Source organism: Phragmites australis, chromosome 14 (genome assembly GCF_958298935.1).
Source record: "Phragmites australis chromosome 14, lpPhrAust1.1, whole genome shotgun sequence".
In the NCBI taxonomy this organism is placed as follows: Eukaryota; Viridiplantae; Streptophyta; class Magnoliopsida; order Poales; family Poaceae; genus Phragmites; species Phragmites australis.
This window is the reverse complement of record NC_084934.1, coordinates 18,855,413-18,868,862: the sequence shown is the minus strand read 5'-3', so window position 1 is coordinate 18,868,862 and position 13,450 is coordinate 18,855,413. Positions and strand designations below refer to the sequence as shown.

The 13,450-nt window shown below is 43.2% G+C and overlaps 1 protein-coding gene across 1 annotated transcript; it reads left to right on the top strand.

Annotated features, from left to right (window-relative positions):
* Positions 1-32: 32 nt before the first annotated feature.
* LOC133890897 (pentatricopeptide repeat-containing protein At4g17616) lies at positions 33-3,647 on the top strand. The gene is made up of 2 exons (XM_062331523.1): positions 33-899; positions 1,004-3,647. The coding sequence occupies exons 1-2, from the start codon at positions 822-824 to the stop codon at positions 2,993-2,995; spliced, it is 2,070 nt and encodes a 689-aa protein (XP_062187507.1). The 5' UTR covers positions 33-821; the 3' UTR covers positions 2,996-3,647.
* The last annotated feature ends 9,803 nt before the right edge of the window (positions 3,648-13,450 follow it).

Genomic DNA, 13,450 nt, shown 5'->3' with positions numbered 1-13,450 from the left:
TTGACTGAAATGAAATGTTAATTTTACTTGTGGGGGGGTTGCGGCGGCGTTCGTTCCTACTCCGACGAGGGGAGGCGCGCGTGTGCGTGGGGGGCCACGATGCGATGCGCGGCAGCGAGGAGAGGCGCGCGGGCGTTGCTATGTGAGCTCAGCAGCGGAGCCGGGGTGAGGCGGCGGGGAGGTGAGCGCGCGGCGGAGCCGAGGCGTGGCGAGTGGATGCGGCGGGAGAGAGAGAGAGAGAGAGGAGAGAGAATGGATGGACCTGGAGGCTTGACCCCACCAGCCAGCGACCTGACGGCTATCGATATCCTTAATCTGACGGCTGCAGATCGGCTGTGCCGCGATCGCACGGCTGTCGATACCCCCTGTTCGTGTCAGAGTGTCACTCGCATCGCATCATCACCAAAGAAACCCTCCCTTCGCCGGCGCCGCCGCCCTCCGGCCTAGGCATTCGTCCGTTCACCGGATCACGCCGCCTCGAGTCCTTTGCTCGCAGTCGCCGGCGTTCGTCCTCCCCCCCTGTTCCTGACCGACGTGGATCCGGGATCCTTCCGGACTCGGGTGGTTTGCACTTACCTTGGTTAGGAGTGCTCTGCTCAGGATTCCATCTTTCTTTGCAGTGAGAGTGAGCTATCGAGTCCCACTCTTTCTCCCTCTCCATCCAGTTAGTTGCCGATTTGATTGCTCTGTGGTACCCTGCTAGCCTAACCCCATCCATCCATTGTTCCCGTTCTTCTTCTACTTGTTCCAAGAACCGGGTGCGTTTTTAACTGAACACTCATGCCCGGCGTTAGCACTTAACTTCCACCCGGGCATTGGCAATGAGGAGCTTGTTTCAGGCGTGCCACCGCTACCGCTGCCTCGCGTTGGTTTCTGGCGCTGCCGAAGCTTCCTTGCCTGTAAGAACACTCTATTCGGAAATAATTTGGAGTGTACTTGTTCATAGTCCACATGCTTTTGTAGTGAATAAGAAATAAGATGCATACTTGTGTTGTTGTTTCAGGACAATGGCTGCGGGCCATGGATGAGGCAATGCGCTCTTGCTTTCCGGTATCTCTCCTCAAGCACTAGTTCCAGCAAGATTCTGCCTTGGGAAGCACCGTCCCGTGAAACTCTGTTGAGGAAGATAGACGGTGCTATGAAGGATGGCAATATCGATGAAGCGCTGCAGGCATTTGGCAGTTACAAGAAACTGCACGGTCTTCCTGAGCCACGCGTACTGAACAGCATGATCATGTCGTTGTCCTATGCATCTAGCCGGAGGTGGCTTCAGAGGGCATTTGACATGGTTCTCTCAGTTAATCAAATTAACATCAATCTTCTTAATGGTGGCTCGCTGATGCGGTTAGCATTGGCGCTTGCGAGAGATCAGATGCCTGTTCCGGCCTCCACGGTCCTGAGGATCATATTGGAGAGTGGAAAGCTTCCTGATGTTGATATGCTGAGCATGGCGTTTCTGCATATGGTGAAGTCACAGATGGGATCCTATCTTGCTGCTGATGTTCTGGCTGAGACTTGTGAGTGTTTCTTGGGCCATATTACAGATAGACGGCAACTGAAAAGATTGGATCCAATAAAGAACAATGTCACCTTGTTCAATGTGGTTTTGGAGTCATGTGTGAACTTCAACTGCATGATCAAGGCCCAGAAAATAATGGAGCTAATGTCATTGATCGGAGTTGTGGCTGATGTAAACACAGTGGTGATCACTAGCCGTGTCTTTGAGATGGTTGGCCAACGAGATGAGTTGATGCACATGAAAAGAAGCATAGACTCTTTAACAAATTTGCCATTTCTTCAGTACTATCAGCATTTTTATGACAGTCTATTGAGTATGCACTTCAAATATAATGACATGGATGCTGCTGCAAAATTGTTAATCGATCTGCATCGGCTACGAAAGCCTGGTGTTTTCTTCAGCAGTGGTTTACAGAAACAAGCTATGATACAAATTGGCTCTGCTAATCTAAAAACAGGATATAGAATAATGTTTGACCCCAGAAAAGTGGACAAAGGTTTTGTTTTGGATACAGAAAGCAAATTCAGCCTGGTTATTCTTATTGATGGAAATCTTCTTCATAGTGAAAAGGCTCTTGCAAAACTTATTATAGGCTGTGTGAAAGCAAGGAATATGCATACACTGTCTAGCTTTCTTATTACATTACATAACGAAGATCTAAACGGAATTTCTCCTCTGGATGTGATCAATGCATGCATTCAGATGGGATGGTTGCATGCTGCTCATGATATCCTGGATGATCTAGAGTCAACCGGGATCCCCGTCGGGATTAGTAGTTACATTTCTCTTCTGAGAGCATATGAGAAGGAGAATAAATCAGAAGAATTCAATGGGCTTCTCCAACAGATACAAAAGATAGCATCTACCATGGATGATATTCATACTAATTCGTCATTCACCATAAAGAATATTGCCAAAATAGTGAAGGATGATATGCCCCTCATTTATTCATCTTTGTTTGCCACTTTGGTCAAAGAATTTGAACATTACAACCCTGGAGACCACTTGACACTAGAGTTCAATAATTCAATTCTTTTCTTCTGCAAGGCAAAAATGATGGAAGATGCTCTGTGCACATATAAGCGCATGAGAGAGCAAAATATTAGGCCCACTTGTCATACTTTTTGCCACATACTGTGTGGTTATTCTTCAATGGACATGCATAGGGAGATCACCATACTTTGGGGAGAAATAAAGCGCAGACTTGAATATGGTGAGCTAGATGTGGACATGGACTTGCTTGACTGCTTGGTTTTGAATTTCCTTAAAGGTGGATATTTTTCAAGGGTCATGGAGGTCATAGGTTATATGTCAAACCATAAATTTTACTGTGACAAGTGGAAGTACAGGCATGTCTTCCTGAAGCTACATAAGAATCTGTATAGAAATTTGAATTCGTTGCATGATAAAACAGAAGCTCAGAGCAAAAGAATTGAACATGTCCAAGCTTTTAGGTCATGGGCAGGCATTAAGTAGATAGGCCTACTGACCAAATTAGCCCCTTAAGTTTGGCAAAAGGGTCACTTTTGTCCTTAAGGTTTGATCCCTCACACTTGCAAATTGAACCGAAGACACCCTTTGGCAACTTGTCGGTCGAAGCAATGCGCATGACTTGCCAGTTGCCACCTGGACCTGAGCATCACATGGACAGTAGCACTAGGCTAGGCTTGAGAAGGCGAAGAGGTGTTGCGGCACTGGGCTGGGCTCTCTTTGGAGCAGGAGCTTCAGTGCTAGGGTCACGGCGAATTTTGGCATGTGGGCGGCAGTGTAGTTGCCCCATGGAATCCAGCAAGCCGTGGTGCTAGCTGAGCTCAACTTGTGTGTGCGGCTGTGTGCGCATGGTGGAGTTGACATTGGATTGATGTCATTTGAGTTTTTTGTATGTTTCAATCTGTGGCATTAAGGTGCAACTTCTGGATAGAATTTGAATTCAGTCGCAGAGCAAAGAGAATCATGGAGGGAGGAAAGGAGGAAGTCATGCATGAAGTTGAATTTGAGGACATTGCATCTAGAATTTGTACAGTAATTCTCTGTTCTTCTGTTAGATGTGTTTTAGGACCTTGTACGAAAATGCTGAAAACTTATTTTCCTACATGTATTACTTCTTAGCGCTAAGGATTGCGCACAAAGGAATCTGTTAATTCACAAAGCCATTAGTTCTTATTCGTGATTCAAAACTGCATAAAAACAAATTCTGAATATCGTCATAACGGCAGTCAGGCTTATACTATGAGGAAAATTGTTGACAATTTGGCAATATATTTCATTCACAATGCCAATTGAAGAAGGCTACATATCCTCCCATTACACATCATGTTCAAAACACATACAGTACAAATGTCCCATCGCAATGAAAAATTCTCAATGCAACATAATTAGACGCGGGGGGGGGGGGGGGGCTGAAATACAATACAAATTCAAATTGCAGTGTTCTCTGTATTAAGTTATTAGGAAGAAATTCACAATACGACCTTCAAACACAATTAACAAATGCATACGTTATTAGAAAGAAATTCACACGATGCAGTCCAATTCCATAAACCAATCCAAACACATCTGTAGTGTAATGCTGTATCGCCTTTTCGGGAGAACTTTTTTCTTTGTTATGCTCGAGCCCAATATTATTGACTAAATTTGTAAAGATTATAATTAGGTGAGAACTATTTTAGAACGAAAAGCTGGTGGCAACTATAGGGCATTTGGTTTCTTCGCCAGGGCAAGACAAACCTTACTCGAGGAGGAGCCGCTCTCCAGCAAATGCAAAGAAATCCTTGCGCAAACTCGAACCAAGCAAGAGAATCAAATATGATTTCTCATCTACTAAGCAAAGAAAACAAATATGCTCTATCACTAGTATAGAAACCACCATCATTATCAGTTCAGAACCGCCATCATTGTCGGTTTTTGAACCAGCACTGCGTAATCGGCAGTGATAGTTTGTGAGTATCAATGCCGGTTGCAGAACCGTCAATGTTAGCCCAATATCATTGCCGGTTTGAGACACAAATTGGCACTTATAGCATCACTATCACCACTGGTTTGAGCCACGAACGGACACTGACATCACTACTTTCATTGATGGTTTGAGCTAAAAATCAGTAATGATATTGCCATTATCATTGCCTGTTTGAACCACGAACCGGCACTAACATCACTACTTCCCTTGCCAGTTTGAGCCACGAATCGACAACGATATCATCACTATCACTACCTAGTCAAACCACAAACTGATAGTGATATCACCACTATAACTGCCTATTTGAACCACAAACTGGTAGTGATATCTTCACTATCACTGTCTATTTAAGCCACGAACTAGTAGCGACGTCGCCACTATCACTACCTGATCGAACCACGAACCAACAATGATACTTCCACACCTGATAAAAAAACAACATAAATGGTACATATATAGCTCATCTTCCTTCACATACACAGGTAATCATCACATGTCACATATGGTTTCATCATTTATACATGTACAAATTGAAAATTGGGCATTAATATGTAACATTATATACATCAACATCATTTAGGAGGACTACATCTCCATCATTATAGAATATGTGCATGTACGTTGAGCTCTCTCTAAAATATTTCTATGGCTAATCCTATGTTTGGCTGAGGAAATTTCACCGAAGCAGAGGGAGAGGAGGGTGGCTCCAATGCCCCTGGTGAAATCTACCATGCTTTGATCTCTCCAAGTTTGGTGACTAATCCTACCAGAGGAAATTTCATCAAAGCAGAGGGAGAAGAAAGGTGGCACCAAACCAATGCACCTTCCTCTCCTATCTGCCCAGGTGCAATCTGCCCTAATATGAATTCTTAATTGTGGTCATCAAATCAACTTGAAAACATCATTAGTGAAACCTTGCATCAGATAAGCTACGTAAAATACAAAATCATTATTGCCAAACTACATCTAGCCATCAATATCGTCATTTTCCAAGAAAACTAGTCCACTAAAATATAGCACTATATTAGAAATCGGTTCTTTGGACGACTATATTGCGCAAAGGAAAGACAACAAAATTTATTCATTTGTGCCTCAGTTGTGTGTCAAAATTTTCAATATGATTTTTTAGATAAGGGAAATACAACTTCTTCGACCTCTATTGGTGCAAAGTCCGGAGAAATTGTACTTCAATTATCTAAAAAATATTGAATTCAACATGAAATCATCATTGACAACACACATCCAAGTTCTATCTAGTGCAGATCGTTTATGGGGTGGTTCCTGATCAACGAGGTTTTGCAGTAGCTAGGCGCTCGATTGTCTTCCCGAACTGTCTTGTTCCAAGGGTTGTGTCTTTCCAGATCTAAGTCATCACAGGAAGGATCAGCGCGAGACTTCCCCTGATTAGAACTATGCTCAGGTTCAGCTAGATGAGAGTTCTCGGCCTGGAGGACAGCTTCTTTAGCTAGATCAGTCATTGAGTTGATCCAGTCCTTGCCGCTAGAGGTAGTCAGGTATGTAGTGGGAGGTTATCGGAGGGCCTCCTGTAGAAGGAGGATTCTCTATGCCACTGTAGATCCGAAGCGTTGAGTTCTCAGTTCATGGTCAGGAGATGCTAGATCTTGGATCCTATTGGGCTTTGGGATCGGAGGAGTTATCATCAGCGGAGGCTGGCTGGTGTTTCCCACAACCGAAGCAGCGGGGTCCCGTGTGTTTGCGGGATCATTGTCATCATGATTGGATGGACCAGCATCCCCATCTCTGATGGCGAAAACTTCTCGAGGGTAATCTCCAGAGGAGGAGGAGTCTAGATCCATCATGGATTTGTCATTGGAGGAAATCTCTAGGTAGGTACTTGGACAATCCATGTTGTTAGAAGCTACGGGGATGATTCCAACTTGCAGCAAACGTCGCTTACGCGTTCGTCTTAGGCACATAGCAGTTCAAACTATATGCCATAATCTTTAGCGCACTTATCCATAAACCAACTTACCTCATCCCTGAAGTCATCGCTAGTAAGGTCGTCGTCGAGGTCCACCCAATCAACTACCAACTCGTTGTCGGTTGAGGGGTAAAGTTATCATAGAACCCCTCGTCCGAGAAGACTATCCTCGGTGCAAACTTGGGTGAAGTCGATGGCATCTTGTGTGTCGAAGATCCGATGTCTTTGGTCATATTCCTCATGGATGGTGCCAACTGTCGACGATTTGTAAACCACTAATCTTACGAACTTGTAGATGAAGTAGGGGATACTTCATGTCACCGAATCACACGTCACACACAAAGGTTTATACACGTTCATGCTTTCTTTAGGATAATAGCACTACATCATGTTTGTTTTGTATTGATTTCTTGAGACTGTTTATAGGGGGGTCTTGGCTATCCTAGATAGATCTAAATCTAGTTGAAGGCTCTGTGCAAGGAATAAATTGATGATTTGCTATTGAAAATGTTGACTCTTTGATTATGATGTCACTCATGTCAATAAAATATGGGACCATTTGAGTCGATGAATGTGCGCCAGAGTAGCAAATAAGCGAAGCCACTTCTTGGTGGTGACAAAATATCAATTGGCTCCCTTGCGAGTAGTCTCGAAAGTACAGGGGGCCTGAGAGCTTGAGACTTCTATGGGCTTGAAAGGATCTGCATGACTTGAATGGCTTGAATGGACTTTGACGATGAGTAGTATAGAACTACCATATCTGAATACCCTAGAGTTTTTCATCATTCTTGAGGCATATCTTTATCTTTGAGAAGGAAATTCCTGGAAACCACATGCAGATATCCAGGATATCTCATAAATAGGGAAGTTTATCTCCAAGAATGAGAAGGATGACTCTAGAGGCCATACAACACCCTCTATATATGCAGAGCCTAGGGACCCTGCGGAGGACAACTGAGATTGAAGCCATTACACGCAAGAAAGCTATCCGACTAGGTTAGATCCATCTAGACTAGCCACACACCCCATTGTAATAGTTTCAAAGATCGATACAAAACAAATTGGATGTATGACTATTATTCTAAGGCAAGTCTGAACCTGTATAAAAAACCCTCTGTGTGCTCTTTGATTCATCTACTTGAGATATTCCCTATTTATTCTACATATTTGTAATATCGACGATTCACCAATCGTTGACAGTTAGCGCCGTCCGTGAGGATCATGACAATAAGTGTTGAAAATTTCATACATGACATGCCGTCGACTTCGCCCAAGCCTGCCTCAATGATCAGCTTCTCGGACGAGGGGTTCTATGAAAACTTCACCCTTTCCACTGATGAACCGGCGATCAATCGGGTAAATTTTGATGAAGAACTATGTGATGATGATTCTAGTGATGAGGTGAGTTGCTTCATGGATCAATGTGCCAAGAACTACGACATCGAGTTCGAACCACTCAACTACCAAGACAACCGGGAATACGATATTCACCACAAGTCAAGTTCCTCACCCGCAGCTTTCGACAACATGGATTGTCGAGATACCTACCTGGAGCAATCCGATAAAAATCCATGATAGATCTAGACTCCTCATCCGGTGGGGATTGCCCCTGAGAAGTCTTTGCCATTAGAGACGGGGATGACAATCCAGTCTTTCGTGATGATGATCCTACAAACGCGTAAATCCCTACCGCTCCGGTTTCGAGTGACAGCCAGCTTCCGCTGACCACACCTCTCCATATCCAAAACCCTAACAGAGTGCAGGATCCAACATCTCCTAATCATCAACATGGGGCTCAACGCTACAGATACGCAACAGCCAAGATGCTCCTCCTTCTACATGAGGCCCATATGCGACCCCTACAACAGACATGTCCATCAACCCACTCAAGCTCGACAAACGACCCCCTTGTCGTGGCCTTTCACGACTTGGGGTCTGGATATTTTGGGGTCCCTTCCTGGCAGCGTCCAGAGGCTTCAAGTTACTTTTCATCTCCTTCAGTATCTCTACCAAGAAGGGACTCTAGTGCTGATAAGATCAGCCAAATATCAAAATCCCCCCGGAGCTACTACGGCCAGGACGTTCGACAACAGACCCTCCAAGCTGGAAACCTAGTTCTATGACCTGTTCAGAGCCAACATAACAAAAATATGCTATCTCTAAAGTGGGAGGGTCTCTACATGGTGGCTAACTCTGCTCGCCCTTGGTCTCATAGCAATGGAGGATGGACGAGTCTTCAATATTCTTAGAACATCGACCAACTATAAAAGTTTTATGTGTAAGTACTAAGAGTAAGTTTACACTAGTAAAGGTTCATATTTCCTGTAGATCACTAGAATCTCATTGTGTTCTTTTTTTCTCTTCCCTAAACTCAATGCCTAGCACCCGTAAGATGGGTACATCGGCAGTAAGCCACAATCTAGGTACCTCTACCTATTGCATGCATCCGGATAAGCCCAGACAAGGTCACACAGGAATGGACTTCAGGAAACAAGAGTTTCTACAACCAAAGGGAAGTATGAGCGTTTAATTCTTTTTGCTTACCCTAGCTAGCTAATTCATAATGGTCGGTCAACAGTTTTTATCTTATTATTTTTTACTATCTATCTGAGTTTTCTTCCTAGATAACCAGTTGAGACTGGATGGATACTATATACCAAGAACTAACGACAACATATTGTGCATGTGCCAAAACAACTTCCTTCGTGTGGCGATGATGTTCATATGACTTCGCGGGATGTGAAAATGGTTCCTGTCACATCCCAATTCCTTAATCATGTCATTAAGTATAATCATGCATCATAAGCAACATAAGCATCATGTTTAATTGTTAGCATTTTGGATTTGCTTGTTAATTAAAATGATGGTTTGATAATGGCTATGTATTTTGAAAAATACCCGATGCAAATGTTCTTTAGTTTAATCTTCGCTTATGCGTTGTGGGCGAATTCATTTAAAATGGGTTCATGTCGTTACAATCATTGCGCGATTCTTTTCTTAGAAATGTTGTGCAGCTGAAGCGTGTGTCTCTCTAACACGTGGGACCCACTAGTCAGCCCCACACCTCACCCTCCCTCTCTTGGGCACCACCAGCAGCCCCACCCCCTCTCTTCTCACTCACTCACTCTTGCTCTCTCTCTCTCTGTCTATCTCTCTCAACTGGTCAACATAAAGGGGCAAGAACATCAGCACCTCTTCTCCTTCCCTCTCTCAAACTTTCTCACTTTCCACACAAATCCCACCTCAAGGACTAGGATTTGAGGTATGCATGTTATACTGCTATTTTCCCCTCATCCTCAGCTTCCCATCCATCTAACTCTTGTTTGCATGCATGAAGATTTGAAGGTTTGGCAACTCAAATTCGTCACCTTTCCTCACTGAAATTGCAGTAGAGGGGTTTTCTCTTCTCCGAGCATTTCCCTTCATTTTGTTCCACATCGAAGGTCTCCGATTACAACAAGAACCTTGGGTGAGTTCTCGTAGGTTTCTTTGGTGGGAATGCACATTTTAGGATGGATGAATTTAAGTTTAGAGGTTGCAAATTAAGGGTTTGCAACACACCTTATGTTCTTGATGAAATGGATATGGTAGGAGGAGAATGGATATGGTAGCTAGTGAATCGAGTGTGTAGAGTGAGTGAATTAGGTTTAGAACCAATGCCTTAGTGCCATTGCATGTTGATGTGGTTTGGATTTCAACATGCAAGTTGAATCAAGCGACAAATCGTCACAAACATGAGTTTGTAGGAACCCGGAGGTTTCAGGTGAGCCCGGTCAAATCTACTTGAGTTTTCAGGTTGTTTAGCGTGTAAATTGAGTTTAGAATCCTTACATTGGTCCTTATACATGTTTGGGTGGGATAAACTTTTACATGCACGATGAATCGATCGAGTAAATCATTGCGAGTTGCAAGTTTGCCTGAACCCAGAGTGTCCGGGTGCACCCATAGGTTCCAGGTAATTCAGGTTAAAATTAACTGAGCACCCTTGCTCGGAGTAAAACCCGAACAATCCGACCAAACCCGGAGGGTCCGGCCTAGCCCAGAGGTTCCAAATTATTTTGAGTTTAGAATTAACTGAGAACTCAAACAGGAGGTTGACCCAGAAGTTTCACCCCAACCCAAAGGGTCCGAACCCGGAGGTTCCGGTGGAACCCGGATACTCCGAATGCCTGTCAGTTTTTCAGTGAAGTTTAGTTCATAAACTGCTTTGTTCCTTTGTATGTCTTGTACTCTTGGCTTGGTATTAGGATGCATCCCCTACTGTTATGCATCATGTAGCACTTTTCATTGAATCTCTTTTATGCTCATCATTGCACATGTTCTTCTTTAGTGAACAAAGGACCAGAGGATAACGTGAGTGTGATCGAGGGCGATCCGTATTTCATTGCTGTGAATTATGATCAAGTTTAACCACAAGGCAAGCATCTAAGCATACTCATCCTATTACTTTGGATCATATGGTGTGTTAAATTGATAAGTTATGCTATATGTATGTCTTGCATGATTGGTTAGTTAAATATCGGGTTTTGGGAGTAGTCCTAATTATTGCATTACCCTTTCTTGGTATTGTTATCCTTTGATCCATTGTAACCTTGGGTATAGCACTCAATGGTCTAACTTAAAATGAATATGTTATGCTTAGCAATGCTTAGGTCATTGGTAGAAGTCGAGCGGTAGTTTGAGCATCGTTTATGAGCTTAGAACTTACTTTTATTCACAAAGACAATAATGATGGCGGAATGCGTAAGTCAGTGAGGATGAGATGAGATTCGGGCGGGCAGTAGGGATGGCTTGAGAAGGGAGTCTCGGATGCTATAGGCTCGCTTGAATCGATTAAGCATCGTCTGTTGTTGTAGTTGGCTTTAGCACTTTCTGTACTTACCACATGTCGATATAATGGTAGATAAGCCGAATAACTTTTGTAGCCGTGACCTTTTGGCTTGTGGGTCTATGGTATCGTGGGCATAATAGGCTTGTAGAGGTAACGTCGTAAAGGTGTTATGGGCATAATAGGCTTATAGAGGTATCTAGTTTGCTCGATGAGTAATTCTAGTTACCTCCATACCTTTAGACGTAACTAGGGTGCTCCGGGAGTAGTACTAGTGGACCTCTGTACTTATAGGTGTATGTTCAAACGGTCAGGGCTCAATTAGCAAAGGTTGATATGGGTACCCCCTTGTGTGCACTTTAGCGGGTGACATAAGCCGAATGGTCCTTGTGTCGTGTGGGTAAAGAGCTACTCCCCTGCAGGGTGTAAGAATAATTTGAATTGCCACACTCTCGGTTATGAGTATGCTTTTGTCTATTTGCATCAATCGTAAAGTCTTCGATATCGGGGATGTGTGATGGTATGTTGGAAAGTGGTTGGTGGTGTTGACAAGGAGTTGATATGGTACAAGTTACAATTTTATTATGTTAATGATCTCGGGATATAAGGGTGTTTTGGTTAGGTGTAGATGCTTACACTTGAGTTCAAATCCCTTTTACATATGAAATTACTTACCTTTGTGGCCGAGTCATTGCTAATTATCCATATGCATTCTCATTGGAGTCGAGCTATTTATAAGTGTCTATTATGGATTAAGTCTTGCGAGTACCTTCGTACTCACGTGTTTTGTTTGTTTTTTAGGTGTGGAAGATTTAGTTTTTAGCTACTTTACGTTTGTCGATGTTGGCGACGGGCAGGGGTAGTGTCATTCTACTCGAGTGTTGTTATTTTAGGGTGGCGCTTTCGGGCAGATGACGCTATCCATCTTTTGTCGTCATGTAACTTATTCCACTGCGTAACTACTCTAACAAATGTTTGGGTTATGTATTTTGTTATAAAATTTAATCTATTTAAAGACTTGTAACTGAATTTAATTACTCGCTCTTTATCATACCTTGTGATGATGTGCTTATTGTAAAGGTGTGCATTTCGATCCTGAAAGTAAACACATGCTGGGACTACCGAAATTGTATTTCAGTTAATCAATGTGGGTGTAATTATGGATAATGACCGTTCTAATGATTAGCTCGAATACTATTTGGATAGTTCCCTATCGCATCCTCGAGTGCTCGGCGGCTATGACGCCTCCCACTCACGTTGGACCTAGGGCTGACCCGATTAAGTTCTCCAATTAGTAATGAAGTCATCCTACCCTAGCTGAAGGAGGAAGCAAGTAGCACTAGGCATGTTAGGTTATCGATATCGAGTTCCCAAGAAGTCCCATTATTTTTATTTACATTATTTTTTTGTTTTTTACTAACAAAAGAATAAGTTTCTATTTCCATGCACGGGATATAGAAGAAAGCCTAAGCGTACTCGATGATTCTTCGACTACTCGGAGCTATGATCTTCTGTGCCAACCTTTTCGGAATCCTGAGAAGTTAGGACGATGCTTATCGGCTGATCCGGATTTCCTACTTGGATGAGGTCATTACCTGGAGGCTCATGGAGTTACCTGAAGAAGGCATAATATCTTGATTAGATGACCCAATGACAACCAGAAACTCGGATAGACGTACATCCTACTCGGAAGCCCGAGTTATCACTCAGAGAGGCAACTTGTCTAGATGCCATCCTTGACTAGGATATGTTTCTTGATCCATCACAGCCTCATTTCATATTAGCCGCAGGGATTGTAGTTCAATTGGTCAGAGCACCGCCCTGTCAAGGCGGATGCTGCGGGTTCGAGCCCCTCAGTCCCGAACTAGGGTTCAATGAATGGGTAAATTCATCATTCTTTTTTTCATCAAAAATTTCCCTAAAATAGGGGGGGGGGGACATGAGGCAAGATCAAATATCTATGGGGCACCCTTACTTCACTTTTTTATTTCATATTTCTCAGTAAAAAGAGAGCAGTACAGAACTACAATATATAGATACCTTAGGATTTTTCATAATTCTTGGGCATATATTTATCTCTGAGAAGGGAATCATTGGATGCATGGTAACTCGCCTACAGATACCTAGGATATCACATAAATAGGGAAGTTTATCTCCAAAAACTGTAAGGATGACTCCAGAAGCCATATGATGCCCCCTATATAT